This window comes from Sinocyclocheilus rhinocerous, unplaced genomic scaffold (assembly GCF_001515625.1).
Source record: "Sinocyclocheilus rhinocerous isolate Xijiao unplaced genomic scaffold, SAMN03320098_v1.1 scaffold1327, whole genome shotgun sequence".
Taxonomy (NCBI): domain Eukaryota; kingdom Metazoa; phylum Chordata; class Actinopteri; order Cypriniformes; family Cyprinidae; genus Sinocyclocheilus; species Sinocyclocheilus rhinocerous.
The window spans coordinates 557,205-576,302 of NW_015660879.1; the positions used below are offsets into that span (position 1 = coordinate 557,205).

Sequence of the window (19,098 nt, forward strand, 5' to 3'; positions counted from 1 at the left end):
TATGTGACAAGATAAATCACCGTAGAAGATAATTTGACAGTTGAGAAGAATGCTGAGTATTCACTTTTAATATATTATATATTAGTATACACACACACACACATTATAATTATTAGATTGAGACAAATTCTGTCAAATTCATTCATCATGTTTAATCCATAACTTGAAAACAGCTAAAAACGTAAAAAGCTCATATACATTGTACATTCTGTAGAAGTCATTCATATTTCTTCCATAACTTGAGAACAGTTAATTAACTTATATATATAAAAAATAAAAATGAAAACATTACAGGTCATAAAAAGTTAAAAATGTCATAAAAATTCACAAAAATGTTTTTTTTTGTAATATAAACTTAATTTAAAAAGAGCACTCTACCTCTCTAAAACCATGCAACTACTATGTGAAATAATTTATGTTAAAATAATAATTACAGTAACCGATAATTCATAATCATCACAAATATTATGTGTAGCTATTTCTATATTTCTTTGTTATGAATACAAGACTACAAACTGTGTGTTTAAACTGACATCTGAACTGGCTTAATATATTTCAGCATAACAGTGAATCTAACAGCTTCAACTTGTTTGAGAGCGCGTATGTTTGCACCGAGGTGTGTGTGTTCAGCAGTTCGTGGTAATGGTGATGACACCAAACGCTTCATTCTGACAAGCACTTAACTTCAGACTGCAGAGCAGCTCTGTAAAACAAACAGATCACAGATCACATGTCACATACATACCGTGAGACAGTAAAAACAATAGATTACCCAAACTAGATTACCCAGTATTTTGTAGAACAGATGAGCTGCAGTGCTGCGCTCGGCCTCTGGGGGCAGCAGTGAGTGAAAGCAGACCTTCCCAAAGCGCTTGATGAAGATATTGATCAGTCTGAATGGCAGAAAGAATGACTGAAAAAGATCTGATGGACGTCTGGATGACACCAGACAGTTACGCTCACAAATACATGTTCAGTTACTAAGTTTCTCAATGAACCTGAGCAGGTCAGCACTGGTGATGTCATTCATCCCAGGTTCCGTCTGTCCCTGTGGCAGTTCCACATGCTCCTCTAATATCACCTCCATAGAAACAGGAGCCTCTTCTATAGGAGACCTATTTACATAATGATTATTTCACAGGATTTCATGCTGACTTGAACAAACTGTGTACTTGGTACAATGTGTGCATATGCCAGTAAGATCATATGATGTACAACTGCAGTCCTGAATTTGAAACCTTCTGATATACAGTGTTTAGTAACTGCTTCTCTTTTTAAATATGCATTTAGTTTTTTTCTTTTAATATTTCTCACCATCTGCTGGTGGGAGTGATGAGGTCACTCTGAGACTTGTCTCCTTTAGACACATCCAGTGGCACGTCTGAACCAGCTGGACAAACACACACATAGACACACACATCCATATCAGCCATTGATTCATCCCTGATGGGCCTACAGGCAGGGTGCGAACTACGGGGGAGCTAGGGGGAGCTCGGCTCCCCTTAATAAGACATGGGCTCCCCTGAAAACGTGATTTGTGAAATTTTGGGGGGTCCCCCAAAGTCCACGCTATAGTTCGAACACTGCCTACAGGCTTCAGTTAGATCGACATTTTGAGCAAAGAGGCTAAAGTAAAGTAAAAAGTACTTGGACACTGTGTCTTATCTGTCACAAAACAACAGATGTGACTTCACACTGAAAACTCATTGATTTTATTATGAAAAAGGGGATTTAGTTGTTACCTGAGAGCTCAGAGAGAGCCAGAGCAGCCGCACCAGATTCCCTGACCACCTAAACATCCACAAAACACACACAGAAAGGGAAGTGGGTTAAGGACTTTCTGGTGAAAAGTACATTTTAGCATACTTTCAAAAAGAGTGCTACGAAAATAAGATACTTTAAAATAATATGCGAATGGAATGTAATGATTTCAGACACTTGAATATGCAAATGAGGCACTATTTAAATATTCTCTAATTTCCATACATTTCCTAAACAGAAATCTGAACATTGGATAAAGCCAGGTTCAACATTTTTGTTTAATTTTGTTGACATATTAATGGTTTTTACAGAGGTGATCTTGGATATCGCTTCTCATTCAGTAAATTAGAAAATACCATCAACAGCCAGAAAAAAAATGTTCGAAATGAAAAGCTGATGCTTGCAAAAAACATACTTCTACACACACACACACACACACACACACACACACAAACAAACAAACAAACTTTAAAAACATGTAAAGCAGCTAGTTTCTCTCACTGTTATAGCTCCTTTTAATTGAGAGACTTTTCTGTATGGCTTGTTTTTTTTTTTATTTAATAAAAGCTTATTTAAAGCACAAAAACAGATTATTAAAACAATAATTTAAAATGTATGTTAAAGTAAAAGATTTTATTTGACATTATTAACCCTTGTGTGGTGTTCATTTTTTTGTTATTCTGCCAGTGTTCGTAGGTCTGGTGGACCCGCTGCATTTTTGGGTTTTTAATTCAACACAATCAAAAAATTTGATGTTAAAATACTCAACAGATGTTTACTTCATCCCAATTACAAGCAATATAAACAGCATATATGGTTAATATTTGCCCTTTACCTTTGTTAGATCACATTAATGAATCACACACACACACACACACACAGGAGGAGGACAGAGTGAAGGTACACAGGACCTACAAATTCCACTCTTTTATTAGCCCCGGGTCCAGTGGATCCGAACATCCTGTATGTAATATAAATGTGTAGGGGGGGTACAGTGTGTGGTCATTGAAAATTTGATCTGATATATGTTCTTCACAGAAAATGAGCCAAGGCCAATGAGTCTGAGTTTGAAAAAATAATTAATCATATTTTTCTTTTGATAAAAAATGAAAACGGGTCCCACAGACCCAAACACCATAAAAGGGTTAAAAATGTACTTTTAAAAGTGTATTTAAGTGTGTTAAGAAAGTCATGAAAGTGTATTCGTAAATCAGGGCTCTGAGATCAGGTCCCTGAGTCTGACATGACCAGATAAGCAGTTTAAGACTTCTTCACCTCCCTGCTTGACTCCCGACTTCTCTCTGTTCCTCTTTCTTTCTCCATCTCCAACAGCTCACTCTCCTCCTGCATCTGCCGTTTCCTGGAGGGACGGGAGAGGGCGGACGAAACACTGCAGTATTTCCATAGCACCTGGAGGTCAGGGTGGATGAGCACTGCAATGCAAGGACCGGATGCATGTCAATGGTTATTATAAGAGTGTGCTAGGGTAAGAGGTTCTTCCTGACTTCTGATAAAACTGCTGAGCCTTTTGATGGTCCAATGGTTTCATTATTAAGATTCGCTAAACTGTTCAGTGCAAGTTAAAGGAGCTGATGAAGAAGTTTCCCAGTTTGTTGATACATTTTTGTGCATGATCAAATAATAAAAAAAAAGATACATTTTCTAGGGCTGTTGATGATTTTATGACCAATGATATTAAAACAATTTTTATATATGAGCAAACATTTATGAGAGGTGCTGAGCCACAGTGTGTGATGACGTACAGTTACATGGTGTGCTGAGCAGAACTGCTGCTGATGCCTTCCGAGAGGCAGGAATACTTAGGAGAGTGTCAGACTAGGGAAAAAAAGAGAAAGAAAGATGGAGACGGATGGACAGAAATAGAGAAAGAGAATCACATATTTATCATATAAGCAAATAATGTTTTAGTAAATGTATTGTGTGTTTTGTCATTTTTAGTAGTTTATATATATATATATATATATATTTATTTATTTATAAAAATGTTAAAGGTCACACTTTAGTTTGAGGACCAATATGACTTTTGTCTCAATAAACTCCTAATAATAAACTGCTTAAATAATAATAATAAACTAATAAACTGCTTATTAATAGTTAGTAAGATAGTAGTAAAGTTTAGGTATGGGGTAGGATTAAGGGATCGAAAATATAGTCATGCAAAGTAAGGCATGTACTAATAAACACCCAATATGCTAGTAATATGCATGCTAATAAACATCTAATTAATCGTGAGAATTGGTCCCTAAACTAAAGTGAAACCATTTTAAAATATTAAATGTGATAAAAAAATTATATACACTATCATAATACTATACACTGAACAACAGTTTAAAGGTTTGGGGTCAGTAAGATTTTTTTAAAGAAATGAATACTTTTATTTAGCAGGGACACATTAAACTGGTCAAAGAAAAGTAAAAAATTCTATAACGTTACAAATGATTTATATTTGAACTAAATGCTGTTCTTTTGAACTTTCTATTTATCTAAGACTAAATAGAATGTATCATGGTTTCCAAAAATATATATTAAGCAGCACAACTGTTTTCAACATTGATAATAATAAAGGTTCTTGAGCAGCAAAGCAGCATATTAGAATGATTTCTGAAGGATCATGTGACACTGAAGACTGGAGTAATGACTGCTGAAAATTCAGCTGTACTATCACAAGAATAGGTTACATTTGAAAATATATTAAAATAGAAAACCGTTATTTTAAATTGTAATAATATTTCACAATAATACATTTTTATTGTATTTTTGATCAAATAAATGCAGCCTTGATGAGCACAAGAGACTTTTTTCAAACAATATCAAAACAATCTTACCAACCAAACTTTTGAACAGCATGTATAAAAAATAATAAAAAATATGTATTAAATTATTTAATTTATTAAAATTATTTATTTATTATTTTGGAAATGACCGAATTAGAGTTAGAAAAACATAAATACTTATTTCAGTATTTATGCCTATTTATTTCCTGGCATTTTTTTTTTAAAGTCAGTCTTAACCCCTTAAAGATCTGTGCCCCTACGCTATTGCTGGAAAATTAAGATGCATCAAGAATCGTTTATGTAATCACACCGTGACTCCCTGAAACTACATCAAATCAAACCATAAGGTGTCTAAAGATTTCCAGCACTACTGATTAGATTATTTATCTATCATAGAGCTCCCACCAGAGCTTGAGTTTCAATCAGAGGGTTGTTGATTTGTTGCCGCATTACATCCTGGGAAATCTGTGTATTTTGGTCCGCGAAGATCAGTTGCTGTTTGCGACCCCGTCTCTTTGGAGGGACAGACTGCTTCACTAGGAGTGTCTGAGAAAGAGGGACAAAACAATAGAAAGAATGAAAGAGCGAGAGGTTATTAAGACACTGAGCACACTGTTGTGGATTCAGGCCAATGTAACTGCCTTTGCTACAAAGGCGTTCATGCTTCAAAACACATATGGATTATATAACACAAGAGCATAATGGGCAAGGTAATGTGGACATGGCTACATACACAAACCTCACTGGAGCGCTCCATCTCCACATCTCTCTCACTGGCTTCTGTGGTTGGTGGCATGGTGATGGGGGGAGGGGTCATCTCCATAGCGACCCTATCTAAGGTGACCTCCGTAAGACGTCCGTTCCCCTCATCCACGATGCACTCGCTGTTTTTCAGTCTGCAAACATGCATTCAGTGATGGTTTAAAACAGCAATAACCTGGTCAACACAAGCGGCCAGTTCAGGCAAACATTATGGGCTCCATTAAACTGAACAGTCAAGCAGATTCTTTATTTCAGATATGTTTAAGTCAAGGACATTTGGCCCAACATCAATCTAAACTAGGGTGACCATATTTTAGTTTTTCAAAAAGAGGACAGTAGAGGGCGAGGTTCGTGGCGGGGCTTCACCTAACAGGTTTTTTGTTTGTTTGTTTGCATATTTTGTTTTTATAATAAATAAAAAGAAAACAAGCAGAAAGAATAGAAAAATAATAGGGAATGCTAGTATTTAGAGGGTCATTTTTAAATAAAAATAAACAAGTCAATAGAACAGAAAAATAATACATAATGCTAGTGTTAGAAGGTCATTATTTATAATAAACAAAAAGAAAATAAGTAAAGAATAGAGAAAGAACAGAGAATGCTAGTGTTAGAGGCTCTTCTTTCTTTATAAATAAAACAAGCAGTTAGAATAGAAATAGAATAGAGAGTGCAAATGTTAGAGGGTCAAGTTTTTAATAAAAAAAAAAAAAACAAGGAGAAAAAATTAGAAATAGCATTAGAATAGAGAGTGCTAGAGTTAGAGGGTCAAATGAAGATGAAAGAGATGTGTTTTCAGCTGTTTCTTGAAAATATTAAGGACTCAGCTGCTTGGATTGAGTTGGGCAGGTCATTCCACCAGGAGGGAACAGTTAATGTAGAAGTCCATGAAGGTTTTGTCATAGGTAGAATGCAAAATGTTTCAATACAAGCATTTCAATCAAATGTAATTTATGCAATATTTCAAACCTTTAACCCACTTGGGAAAATCAACCCATGGCAACAGTTTAAAAGTAGCCCAATTCTGTGGAAAAAACGCGGACTTGGCAACCCTGCATCCAACAAGAGCTGCAGGAGTCAGATTTGACTGATCTCAGGTCGAGAATAAGGAGAGATGACTGACAAGACCATGCTGGAGTATTTGCTGCTCAACAGATCCTGAACTCGTTGACAAATATCTGATCTTGTAAGATGTGCTCCCTTTACACAGAGTGCGTGTGATCGTGAAATCGAAACTGAAAGTGAACAGCGCGAACGCTCATTCAAAAGAGATTTAAATACTCTGCATACTGAGAGCGGCTCCCTGACATGCCAAAATTATACAGAATACAGAATGATTAAAGGAGTGGACACGAAAATCGAGGGAGCTAAACACATGTTGCGGGAGCAGGCAGCAATGGTCAGAGATTCAGCGGGAGCGAGATTAAGAAAACAGCCGAATCCCGGACATTTTGGGCGATTAAGAAATCCCGGCCGGATGCATTTTTGTAGGTCCAAAAAGAGGACATGTCCGGGGAAAAGAGGACGTATGGTCACCCTAATCTAAACTGGTGTTTTTATGGGTCTCAACAAAACCAAGAGTCTGCCTGACCAAAAAAACAAACAAAAAAAAAAACATGAAAAATCCATTAAAAAACATGAAAATATTTTTTTTTTCATGAAGCACAAAAACCACCACATTGACATGTGGTTTAAAATCTGATCAAATTGTTATTTATTTAATTTTTGGAAACTTCATTAATGCTTTCAAGTTTATGTTGCACTCCATGAGTTCAGCACTGCAGCAAGATGCCATGATAGGTATGAAGAAACACATAATTTCCACAATGACGCTCTCAGTTGTTGTAAAAACCATTGACATTGTGCTGAAGCCTAAGTCATTAAGTAGATATACCAGTTATTGACTACACCGTCTGAATAAGCAGGTCTTGCGAAATTACAGTGCAGACAGTCAGTCAAAGAATTTGACAAACAAATCCGAATTGGGTGCAGTTTGACTAACCAAATTTGAATCTTGTACTTAACCTTCTCATCTCTATTTCCCTCAGTGTTACTCACTGTTCTATAGAGACCATAGCAGGATCTAGATCTCCTGATTTCTCCGCTTCTGTCGCCCTCTCTCTCTCCTTATCTTCCGCATCTAAGAGAACATACAGAAAAACATCTGACTTATAGACTCGTGTCTTTAGAAAACGCTATTTGTAGCAGGCAGTTGCAGTCTAAGTGTTCCAAGTGACCAGGTTACAAATGAGCGTGGGCAGTATATTTTTGGCATTTTCTGTGCTGGGTTTTACGGGATATCTGCAAAAAAATTCAAATACACAACCGTTCAAAATTTTGGGGTCAAAAAACGTGTCACCGTTTCCACAAAAATATTAAGCAGCACAACCATTTCCAACATTGATAATAATAATAAAAATATATATATTCATCAAATTAGCCAAAATATTTAATAAACGAACGAGACTTCTGTGGGCAAAAATTCTGTGTGTGCCTGTGAATGGCTAATAATGACACATTAGCTCTCTTAATTGAGATCAATATTTATTTAAGTGACTATCTATCAGTCCATCTATTCATCTATCGATATTACCACCAAGATGGAACTGATCTTGCTGTTCCATGAGCATGTCGATCTCCTGAGCCGTGGCTTCAGGTAACTCTGCACCACCAAACTGGAATATAATCAGGAACATGAGATTAAGAAACAGCATATGAAATGTGTGGTACAATAAACACAGATTAAAAGGAATGAATGATATCATCTAGTGTTATCCATGACTAAGCTTCATGTGGGTAGCTGATCTGTTTTCATCTAAAACTTCACAAAGAACTGTATGAATTTTGTGGGGGCAAATGGTACAAAAGTGGCATCATGTGTTTGGTGTGAGCAAAGGCTGCGGACACAGACTCAAATATAAATCTCTGTCCGTTTTCTATTGCCAGTATGGAGGAGTGAGATGCATGTAGAGTGAAAATCACCTCCGCTGCTAGCACAGGCACCAGCTCTGCGTCTTTGATAGTGATTGATTCAGAAGAAGCAATGAGGCCTTGAAAGGGAAAGACAGGGATAGATTGGGTGAAAACCATAAAGATGAACTCTTTGACCCACATCAGCTGCAATATTTCAAAATCTCACCTTTAGGTGATGCAATTTCCTTTCTAGCCACCAGAGGAGATGCGCCCTCTATAAAGTGCTGTGATGATAAACAAAAAATTCATGGCTGGATGACTCAAAAAGGGTCACGATTAATGTGATGTGTTAGTTAAATTCACTATTATGAACTCTAAAGTCTGATGTTTTTATTGGTTGCTATGCAGATGCTAGTGGATCCAAGTCTCTAAGATATTCTGGTCTCTAGATATGATTCCAATTAATAATTCATGCAAACTGTATGTATATGCTGCAGTTCATCACCTGAGATGGCAAGTAAGGACTAGGCAGCTCACAGTCAACCCCCATCACTCCAAAAAATGGCTCCAGTGCCCATTCTGCCTCCTCCAGCTGGAACAGAGAGTCCGGGACATTCAGCACTATCCTAGGAGGAAACATAATCCCAGAACAAGCTTCTCAGGGGGAATCATAGCAACAGCAGTCATATAAACAGCTGTCATGGGTATATAAGAACAATATGAACGTCTGTGTCATAATGAATTACATTAGTGACACAAAATGACAGTGACAACCCTGAATCAGACCTATCAGTGTCCGGCATATCAATGTTCAAGTGTCTCTTTGCACGAAGCAAACGCTCAATGGTCTGCTGGACCTCCTCTGTGGGGAAAACAGAAAATCTTTCAGTTTATTTCAATATAATGAAAACACATTTGTGGACAATGTAATGGAATTCTATGACTGTATTAATTTGTTAGAAAAGGAAAAATCTTTCACTATATTCTCCACTTTTGTGGAGACAACAAATTCAAATAAAACAAGCTATTTTTGCTACAGTATCTTTAAGACTTTTATATCTAGATGACCTCTGCAATGATTAGGTAATGCGTATTGGCATATTTAACACTGCCATTTATCAGGTTGGGACATTTTACTGAATATTAAACATGCATTTATATGTAAATCATATGTTAATGCACTTATTTTGATATCATAACCATTATGATTTTTGATAAATGGTTTGAGTGGACTGGAGTTGGAATTGGTCTACATAGTGGAAAATATTGTAGTCCAAACATCATTTTAAGGTCATTTGATTTTAAAATGAATTCTGTTCAATTTTGTCCTGCTCATAAATTAAACACCTCTATAGATTAAGCTGTTTGTTCAGCTTGTCTACTTTAAGACGCTACCGTATTAAAGCAAATGCATCTGTTTGCGCATCTTTACATGCGTCATCATTTCTGTCTCGTATTTTCAGAGATCTCCATGTCATTTTGATGAATGCTTTCAATCTCTGCTTACTTGAATTGTCCCTTGATTAACGGCTGCTTATCGGTTCTATGCTAATCTCTAAATGCACTCAATACATGACAATGTATTTTATAGTTAAGACTACAGAGAGAAGATTTCACAACAGCATTAATTTGTTCCCGAGTGCAAACATTGTTGGCAGCTATCTTGAATTTTAATAACCAAAGAATTTTAATAACTGTTTATTCTGCTGGGAAACAACGGTTTCTTAGATACAGGCAGCTGATCAATACAAGATAATGGTGTGTGCTATTGACCATATGTGCTTCCCTCATATGGTCACATAAAGAGATATACTCATTAGGACCAGCTGAGAACATTGACCAGAGCAAGTGTTACATCAAACACTATTAGCCTATGTTCACACTGCGAGCCTTAGTGCTCAATTCTGATTTTTGCTCAGATCCAATTTTTTTGTATAGCTGTTCACATTGTTTTAAATGTGGCCAATATCAGATTTCCAGTGTGAACAGATCATGGTTCTGAACTGACCTGCATGCACAAAAGAATAATACGAACAGGGTTGCCAGGTTTGCACAACATAATCTGGCCAATTGCTTCTCAAAACTAGCCAAATCACGTTCTGGGGGTTATATAGCACGTTAGTGGGATCGCTTTAACCCACGGAGTTGAAAAACAACCTGTGGCAACGATGAAAAAGTAGCCCAATGATGCGGGAAAACTGTGGATTTGGCAACACTTAAGCAGCGCGCTGTCATACGGACGTAAACACGGAGGACATAAAGTAAGCGATTATGCGTTTATTTATAGTGTGATCTGCTGCAGAGGACAGCGAAATTATACGCACGCAATATGGAGGATGACATATGTTTTGAATCGGAAATCGGAATTGAAAAGATCAGATTCCATTTGGTTTGTGCTATTCACACTGTCATGAGAAAAACAGATCTGAGGCACTTGTGAGCAAAAAAAAAAAAAATCAGATTTGGGCCGCATTTGCTTGCAGTGTGAACGTAGCCTTAGAGCATGTTTTGCATTGTTTCACTGGTCCTGTATTGCACATCCCCAATGAAAAAGAAGTGCACTTATTTGTATTTAATATGCACTTGCAGTGTTCTTCAAATCATAAAAGTATATTCTGTTCTTGCATAGAATACAATATTAATAAAACAAAAGGCCACTTAAGTCTATGTGGAGTACACTTTTATGACTAAGTTTCTTAACATGTTTAAGTACACTTTAAAAACAAGCAGTTTGTAATAAAGTCAAATTGAAAGTTTTACAGGAAAACTTTGAATCATTATGTTTTAATCATATTTTGTCATGGTTGTTTAATAATATTTTGTCATGCTTTAAAGTTTAAAGAATGATAGTAACCAAACAGTTTTAGTTCCCACTGACTTCCATATGGACAAAAAATTTAATATATGGGATGAGAATTATAACTGTTTGGTTACCAACATTCTTCAAAATATCTTCTTTTGTGTTCCACTGAAGAAAGTCATACAGGTTTGGAACAACCTGAGGGTGAGTAAATGATAGCATTTTCATTTTTTTAATGGTGAACTATGCTTTAAGTCCTACTTGAGTGGGTCAAAAAAAGTTCATATAATTGTATATAATATAAATTTAAACTATGTTTTAATTTAATTTCAAATTACGTTTAATTAAGTGTCCAAAAACAATGCATTCATTTTGCACTTAAATATATTCTTTTAAAAAGCATAGTATTTCCATAATAAGTACTCTTTTTAAAAATATGCTAAAGTGTACTTTATTTGCACAAGGGATAGCATATTTTTTGTGTATGTTGCTTTGACCAGACTTGATTGGACTGAAATAAGTCTTTAAATGGTGTTTTGTAGAAACGTTCATAAATGTTAAGCAAAGCAGTACTATCTACACTAGTCAACGCCTCTACAGTCATTACGAGAATCTCACCCAGCAGAAAAGCACATTGGCGATGGTAGACCATGACTACGCCGTACTGAAGCTGAGAGGACAGGTAAAGAGAGAAACGGGGCCGAGGAAGACTGGGATGGACTGGAGGAACCTGGACCATCACGTAATCCACAATGTCCTCACTAAATATACACACAAACACAACCTATTGATTAACATTTTAAAATTATGACAAAAAAGAAAAGGGGGAAAAAAACACCTGAAAGAAAGAGTACCACTCATTATCATCCACTTTGATATGGTGATATTTCGAATGAGAAACAAAGATTTCTCTAACCATGTTCGCCTGACATTGACCTTGAGATACTCTCTTCTGGAAATCTTGATGCCTTTAGTGGCTGCCAACCTGAAAACAAACAAACAAACAAACAAACAACTTCAACAAACAAAACTTCAATCAATGTTTTGACATATTCCACTATTCTTAAATGTCCTGTTGACTCAAATAATCAAAATGTGTCTAAATGTAGGTTCAATATAACATGTACATATTCTGTGGAGTTTATTTTAGCTTTCCATATTTTATAGAGTTAAATTTGACTGTCTAGTTTATGGAGTTAGCCAGTAGTCTACCTCAGCGTGGTTATTATGTGAATAGGATAAAAAATAAAAAAAAGCGATGCATAATTTTTTTTAACAAACGGCCAGTATTTATTATTCAATTCATAATCATGTTTATAGTAAAGTACGTACCAGATAGTAGAGAAGCAGCCAGTGTGACGCTGAAGCACGTTTGGATAATAAAACATTTTACCTCAGAGTTCGGTTTTACACAAATCTCAACTCAATCGATATCTAATTTAAAATCTAATCTGATAACCTTTGGTCACACTTTATTTATGCCAAAAACACGAGGAGATAATGTGAATGTCCTTAAATAAGCCCTAAATCAATACGGTGATCTTTTTCAATCAGTTGGCTCTGTGAGGATTGATTGACAGATGAAGGCTGCGTCTCAAAGCCTAGTGGGCTGCCTACATAGACAGCATCTTGGCGCGTTTTGAGGCTCTAAATTGCTGTCTAGGTAGGCAGCTTTCTATGTTTTGACACACATTTGATGGTCAGATGGACTAGATCATTTTAATATTTTGAAATATTTTTCTGCATATAATGACATAAATGACTAAAATATTTAATGGCACGCAGATCAAAAACCCATTTTAGATTTTACAAACGTAGGTTTCATGGTTTAAAGTGACACAATGCCAGTTTATTTATTTGTGTGACAATACGAATGTCTAATAAATTATGCTTCCCTACAAACGCCATAACATGTATGACTTTGGCCTTGAATACCCTTGGTATTTGTGGGAAAAATACATTTATCCTGTCGAAATCTGGCAAACACAAATATTTCATTTCAGAACAGTTCACATTCTCCATTAGTCAGACTGTTGGCCCCGCCCATTTAGCGCAAACAGTCCGCGCTGGTATGAGACGAGCCAATCAAAACAGCGGAAAGTCCCCGGGAGAGTTCGTAGGGGGCGGTCCCGTGTGACGTCTGCTCATTTTTAATGGTAAGAGGGGAGTTTCACAAGCCGCGCCTCTGCGTGAAGAATTTTTTAGAGTCAGATTTAAGCAAGTTGGATTTCGCTGCTCGTAGAGCGCATTTGATCGTTTAGCGGGGCAAGCAGAGGACATGGCCTACCACAATCAGTATAGACCACCTCATTATAACAGCGCACCGCCGGATCAGGGCTTTTTATGGAATATATTTCAGAGGTGAGTGAAACACGACCACGGATTCCGCATTTGAACGCCTGTCGATTTGACAAGCGCAGCGGGAGAGAGCTTGATCTTGCAAGTCACGTACAAGTAGATACGAAATGCATTGGGGAACTTTAATAGAGGATTGTATAGCTTGCAAAAGCAAATGTCTGTAATATTTTGTAGTTACTTCCGCCGATTTTCGATTGCTTTTCAGCTGATAGCAGACTCTTCTCGTCTGACTTTCATTATTACGCCATTCAAAACAGTTACTCAGTTTCTGTTTCAACTGAGCACTTGAGATGAACTCGAATGTGCATTTGCGTAATTTTTAACAGTTTCGAATGCCATACGATCTCATTTTTTACGCATATAAGTGAACAGAGAGTGAGTTGTTTTGGTTTAACTAAGTTGCTCGTCTCATATATAGTAATTAATTATGTAATACTGCAGAGGATTGACTCTTAAGGGCCGTTCTTACAGGACGCTTTCTTCTTCCGTTCTAGTTGCGCTATACATCTTTTTATTGTTGGCTTATGTAACGTTATAAATACTAACATATCGGGCCGTCGCGTCGCTATGTTGTCAACGTCTCGCGCCACATGCGTTGCGTTTTTAAGATGCCCTGTCAAGTTAAAAGTAGTTCAACTTTCGTTTTGAGCTCAAGAACTCGTATAAACGCCCCTTATGGCATTACACTGCCGTCAAAACGCAGAAACCGATGCAACTCCGTAACCTAGCAACATCCCTGTTATATTGTAATATTCTTAATATCAAAAGAAGGATTGTCACTTGGTCATGTGACTCGGGAATGTCTAAAGGTGTTAGTGAGTCACCAGTGTTGATCTGTACATTACATATGAGTCATCGGTGAGTATGTTTATCACTTTAGAGTTTCCATGACAATACTGAACTGCAAGGTGAACTCTTGTCATATTATGGCTGGATTATAATTACTTTTAATGTATATGACCTACTTGGTACATACTTACTTGGTTGCAAGGATTTTCAATCTTTTAGAAGCCACAGACCCGCAAATAGGATATTTTATAAAGACCCGGTTTGTACTTTACAAAAATATATTACAAATATATGTGTAAAGTATTATTTGGAAAATATTTTGTTTCTGTTACGTTACATTACATGTACGTTACATTACGTTACAAATTACATTTCTGTTCGCTATAGTACTGTTGTATTATATGTGTAATTAATTATTATTTTTTATTTATTACAGTGTTTTATTTTAATCACATATGTATTTTTCTCTAGTCTTTTTCTAGTATTCTCTTGCAGCATCTTGAGGGTCCCTAGACCCCAGTCTGAAACCTCATAAACTTATAGTGGTATATGATTGTTATTCTACCTGATCGTTGTGATATAATGGGGAACTGAGTGGAAAAAGCTCAATCTGAGAGCCTACAGTTAATGAAACACTGGGAAAACCAAAGCCAGTCACTCTAAACTCAGAGAAAGTGGGATAAATATAGACGTAATTTGTATGTTTTCCACTTTCCTTTTAGGAAAAAGTGACCCAGGTGTCCTGATCATACTTTCCTTGAATGGAAGTTCTGGTTTAGTCAGTCCAGCTAATAAATTAGTTCAAATGATTCTCAAACCATGTCTTATCAGAAGTCACTACATAAAGAGTGAAGTTGATGGTTGTTTCAAAATGCCTTGTGTGAACAAGAGTCACGAGTTCAAATATTGCCTGGTTGTGCAGGGGCTTGTTAGATAAACAAGCCAACAAGACATTCCTTTCACAGTTTACTGTGGTTATGGCCCAGACTAGACTCTCTTTCAAGGTTTTAGGTGTCCAAATTATTGAGGAGGCCTCTCTCTAGCCCGTCGCATCTGTTTTTCTGGGAGTTTTTTCAGCAGCTGCCTAGAAATACAGTTTTTGTTTTTTTTCGGTGTGCTAAGGCATATTGCTTCGTGCTTATTTCATATGTAGGACAGGATTTGGTAAAACTTCTACCTTTCTACCATAATCTCTTTATTACAAAACAGACCAAATAACATTCCCTTAAATTCAGCTCAGAAGGCCTGTAATGGAAATGTCTCCTTTTTTACGATTCATGGCATATGTGTAATGGAAAAGACACTCCCAACAGCAGAAATAGTAAATCCGCTCAGCGTGAGACAAACTTTCCCTCTTTTAAAGTCATTGCTGACATGCTTTGACTGAAATGAATCAAAAAAATATCAGCATGGGGCCACGCCTTCACAACATAAATTAACCTATGAATGAATATGTGAGGATATAGAAGAACAAATCAACTGGCTTCCCAAGACACTTTTCTAAAATGTGCCATATGTAAACTCAAAGGAAAAGAAAACTGTTTAGATGGAAATGAATGGACCTTTTTCAGTATTACATTTGAAACATGAAGTCTCTGAATCTTTTCTCTGTCTATGAAGTCTCTGAAAGCTTTGAAGCTTTTACTTTTAGTTTCATTTGACCAGACCCACATCCTGAAATTGTTTCCTGTTTGTCTCATTACAGTTCTAGACACTGTTATTGTATTTAAGTCATTCACTATAAAACAAAAGTTTTTAACATGAATTACATTATTTTGGCTAGCAAATGATCAATCATTTTTCTGTTTCCTCTAGGGTAGATAAAGACAGGAGCGGGGCAATATCAGACACAGAGCTTCAGCAGGCATTATCAAATGGTATGTTTATATTTTTCCATTAATTTTCCCTTTTTCTTACTTTTTAGTCATCAATAAACATATTCCAACTGGAGTTGAAAGATAAATATTCACCAAAAGCCCTGAAGTATAAATATTGCGTGGGGTTTCCATTGATTAACTTTAATTTTGGAATATCAGACTATTAATAAAAGGAACCAGGTTTCTTTGTAGCAGAAAAACATGTTTCTTGTACACACAGTAAGTGTTTATCTGTAACGGTTGTCAAATGGTTTTGTCAACACTAGGGCTGCACGATAAATCGCATGCGATATTTAATGCGCATCAAATATCGCATGCGATTTATCGTGCAGCCCTAGTCAACACTATTATTCTTGGCAATACGATTTAGCACAATTTACATGTGCCATGCTGATATTTTCATACGAAAAAAAAAATACTTTAATTTTGTTGCACTAAAAAGATCTTTCCTTTGTCTTTTTTTTAATCAGTGATCACATTTTATATGATGATGATCTTTAAAAATGGTTCATTTTATATAGGTCTATAACTATTCGAGTTTTCAGATAATTTCAGTGCATTTTCCATATATAGGGTAAAATATTATTTTTTATTAAAAATAATTTTTTCAACAAATGATCAGTGAAAGAAATTATGTTGTTTGACCTCGAGGTCAAGCAAAATATAATGTGAGCTGATATTTTCGATTCATTAGCTAAAGGTTTGTTTTTTCAGTGTTCTTTGATTAATAGAAAGTTCAAAAGAACAGCATTTATTTGAAATAGGAACATTGTAAAGGCCAGTTCAAACCAGAAGACCAACCGATTACAGTCACTATTCCAAAACCCCCAAAATGGTGATTTGCTCCTCCTTTGATCAATTTAATGCATCCTTGCTGAAAATTATTGAATGATACATATACTGCAGACATATAGAGATATATTCAGCACATAAGTGTCGAGGTCAGATGCCTGGGGAAAAAAAAAAAAAAAGCAACGACCAACGCCGTCAGGGGTAACACACTGATCCGACAAAACCCAACGAATGTGTTTGTTGCCGTTTGTCTGTATCTGTCAGTGCAGGGTCAATTGGCCTTACCATTGTAAAGTTTACTTTTGATCAATTTAATGCATCCTTGCTTAATTAAATATTAATTTCTTTCAAAGAAAGATTTATTCACCCTAAACTTTTGAACAGTTTATGTCTCCCCCATGATGTTATTTCTTAAGTCACAATTTTGAGGAATGTTAGGTTTTTTTGTAAAGTGAAAACATTTAAAATACTATTGCGTCTGTGGTAGTGTTGTCACGGTACCAAAATTTCAGTATTCGGCACCAATACCAGTGAAAATCCACGGTTCTCGGTACCAATTTCGGTACCACAGCAAAACACAAAAACATGCTGATTGAACAACATTTTTATTAATAACGTTAAACAAAAATTGTATGTACAAAACCAATGCCATTCTTTATACTTATTTAAAATTGTTTCAAGTTTTTCCACAAGTAATAAAAGTAAGAAAAAAGTAAACAAGTTTCACCCAAAAGTTTAGTCATAGTTCTGCTGCCACTGAAAAACATCTGTAAACTGTTGTCTGTTTTAGGGTTTGCTGGTGTGTTTCAGGATCTTCCTCAGTCTGCAGCTGTAAAAGGAAAATATAATATACTTAAGTAAAGCAATGGGCTGAGTCTGACCAAATGCAACATAAGATCATTGACACCAGCTAAAATATAACTTTTCAGGAAATAACAAACCTCAGCTTTTATAATAAATTTAGATAAGATTACATATATTAAGTGTATATCAAATAGATGGAAACTCTAGTATTAAAAACACTTTACAATAAGATTTTATTTGTTAGATAACATGACCTAACAATAAACAATAGTTATATGGCAATTATTCTTCTTAGGGTTAATTTCAAAGTTCAATCTGTTAAAATTATTTAATGCACAATGAACAAACATGAATGATCAAGTGTTTGTATTAAATAACATTCACAAACATTAATGAATGTTTTAAAAATATATTGTTCACTCACTGTAAGATGTTACTAGATCTAACTCACGTTAGAAAACATTAAGTCATTGTACAGTAAAGTCTATACAGGAGATAAAATTTGACTGTACTTTTATTTAATCCAAACTGTGTTCATATTTAATTTTAAAGGGCTTTTAACACCTGCTAGAGATATTCAGCCAAGAATTACAACTAACAAAAAAAACAACTTTTTCTGGCGGACTGATATGACATAAACACTGTTAACCATACATTTGTACATTCTCTAACACGCATATTTTGGTTACACAGTTCATTTAAAAGCCTCTGGTGTGTAAAAATAGTAAATACCATTATGTCCTCCTGTTTTTTACAGTAATAAAAGTTATAGGAGCATTAAATAGTTAACAAAGAAATCATTTTGAACAAAAAGAACAAAATTCATTCTAATGCTCATTATATTAGCGTTAGCCGCGCTTATGCTAACGATTAACTACGTATACGCTAACGGTGATGTTTATTCAATCCGAAATTCAAATTAAAATATGGAATAATATTCATAACAGAAGCTCTAAATATTAAAAATGTAATTGAAACTTACCTGCTTGAACTTGATCGGGGTGTTTTGTTAGTTTGATGCGTTTCCTCCTCTTGAGGTCGCCACTGCTTTTAAGAAGAGGTTGCCAGGTTTTCACAACAAAACCCGCCCAATCGCATTTCGAGGGGATCCCCCGTTAAAAATCGCGTTCCGAGGATAAAATACGCATGTTTTGGCGGGGTTCCCCTGGTAAAATTCGCATTCCAGGGGCTAAATATCACGTTAATGGGGTCGTTTTTCAACCCGCGGACATGAAAAACAACCCACGGCAACAGTGTTAAAGCAGCCCAATTCCGCGGGAAAACCGCGGACTTGGCAACACTGGAAAAGGATAGATTTCGGATAGCGCATCAAGAACCGGGTTGACCGGGTACTCGGTACCACCGGTACTTAAGAAAACCTGGTACCGTAACATTTTCATTTTTTTAGTACCGACTTGGTACCAAAGTACCGGGTCTTTTGACAACACTA

General features: G+C 35.9%; 2 protein-coding genes across 2 annotated transcripts in view; one reads left to right on the forward strand and one right to left on the reverse strand.

Annotated features, from left to right (window-relative positions):
* Positions 1–553: 553 nt before the first annotated feature.
* On the reverse strand, positions 554–12,491 carry LOC107725706 (meiotic recombination protein REC8 homolog). The gene is made up of 18 exons (XM_016535083.1): positions 12,361–12,491; positions 11,945–12,013; positions 11,647–11,789; positions 9,015–9,090; positions 8,734–8,854; positions 8,455–8,512; positions 8,298–8,365; positions 7,912–7,990; positions 7,374–7,455; positions 5,296–5,452; positions 4,962–5,102; positions 3,525–3,597; positions 3,037–3,194; positions 1,743–1,791; positions 1,315–1,390; positions 999–1,115; positions 787–893; positions 554–703 (listed from the first exon to the last, which is right to left on the reverse strand). The coding sequence occupies exons 1-18, from the start codon at positions 12,414–12,416 to the stop codon at positions 627–629; spliced, it is 1,707 nt and encodes a 568-aa protein (XP_016390569.1). The 5' UTR covers positions 12,417–12,491; the 3' UTR covers positions 554–626.
* A 706-nt stretch (positions 12,492–13,197) lies between these two features.
* The window catches only part of LOC107725711 (programmed cell death protein 6-like), a 28,909-nt gene continuing 23,008 nt past the window's right edge, over positions 13,198–19,098 (forward strand). Inside the window, exons 1-2 of the mRNA XM_016535088.1 lie at positions 13,198–13,389; positions 15,991–16,052. Of these exons, the coding sequence (XP_016390574.1) occupies positions 13,307–13,389; positions 15,991–16,052 (145 nt within the window). The 5' untranslated portion in view covers positions 13,198–13,306. The remainder of the gene's footprint in view (positions 13,390–15,990; positions 16,053–19,098) is intronic.

Excerpts from the sequence above, each read along its gene's own strand:
- LOC107725706 (XM_016535083.1), bottom strand. The coding sequence starts at position 12,416 with ATGTTTTATTATCCAAACGTGCTTCAGCGTCACACTGGCTGCTTCTCT. Across the intron at positions 8,513-8,733 it reads GTCCTTACTTGCCATCTCAG|CACTTTATAGAGGGCGCATC; the intron begins GTGATGAACTGC and ends TTATCATCACAG. Across the intron at positions 5,103-5,295 it reads AGATGGAGCGCTCCAGTGAG|ACACTCCTAGTGAAGCAGTC; the intron begins GTTTGTGTATGT and ends CCTCTTTCTCAG.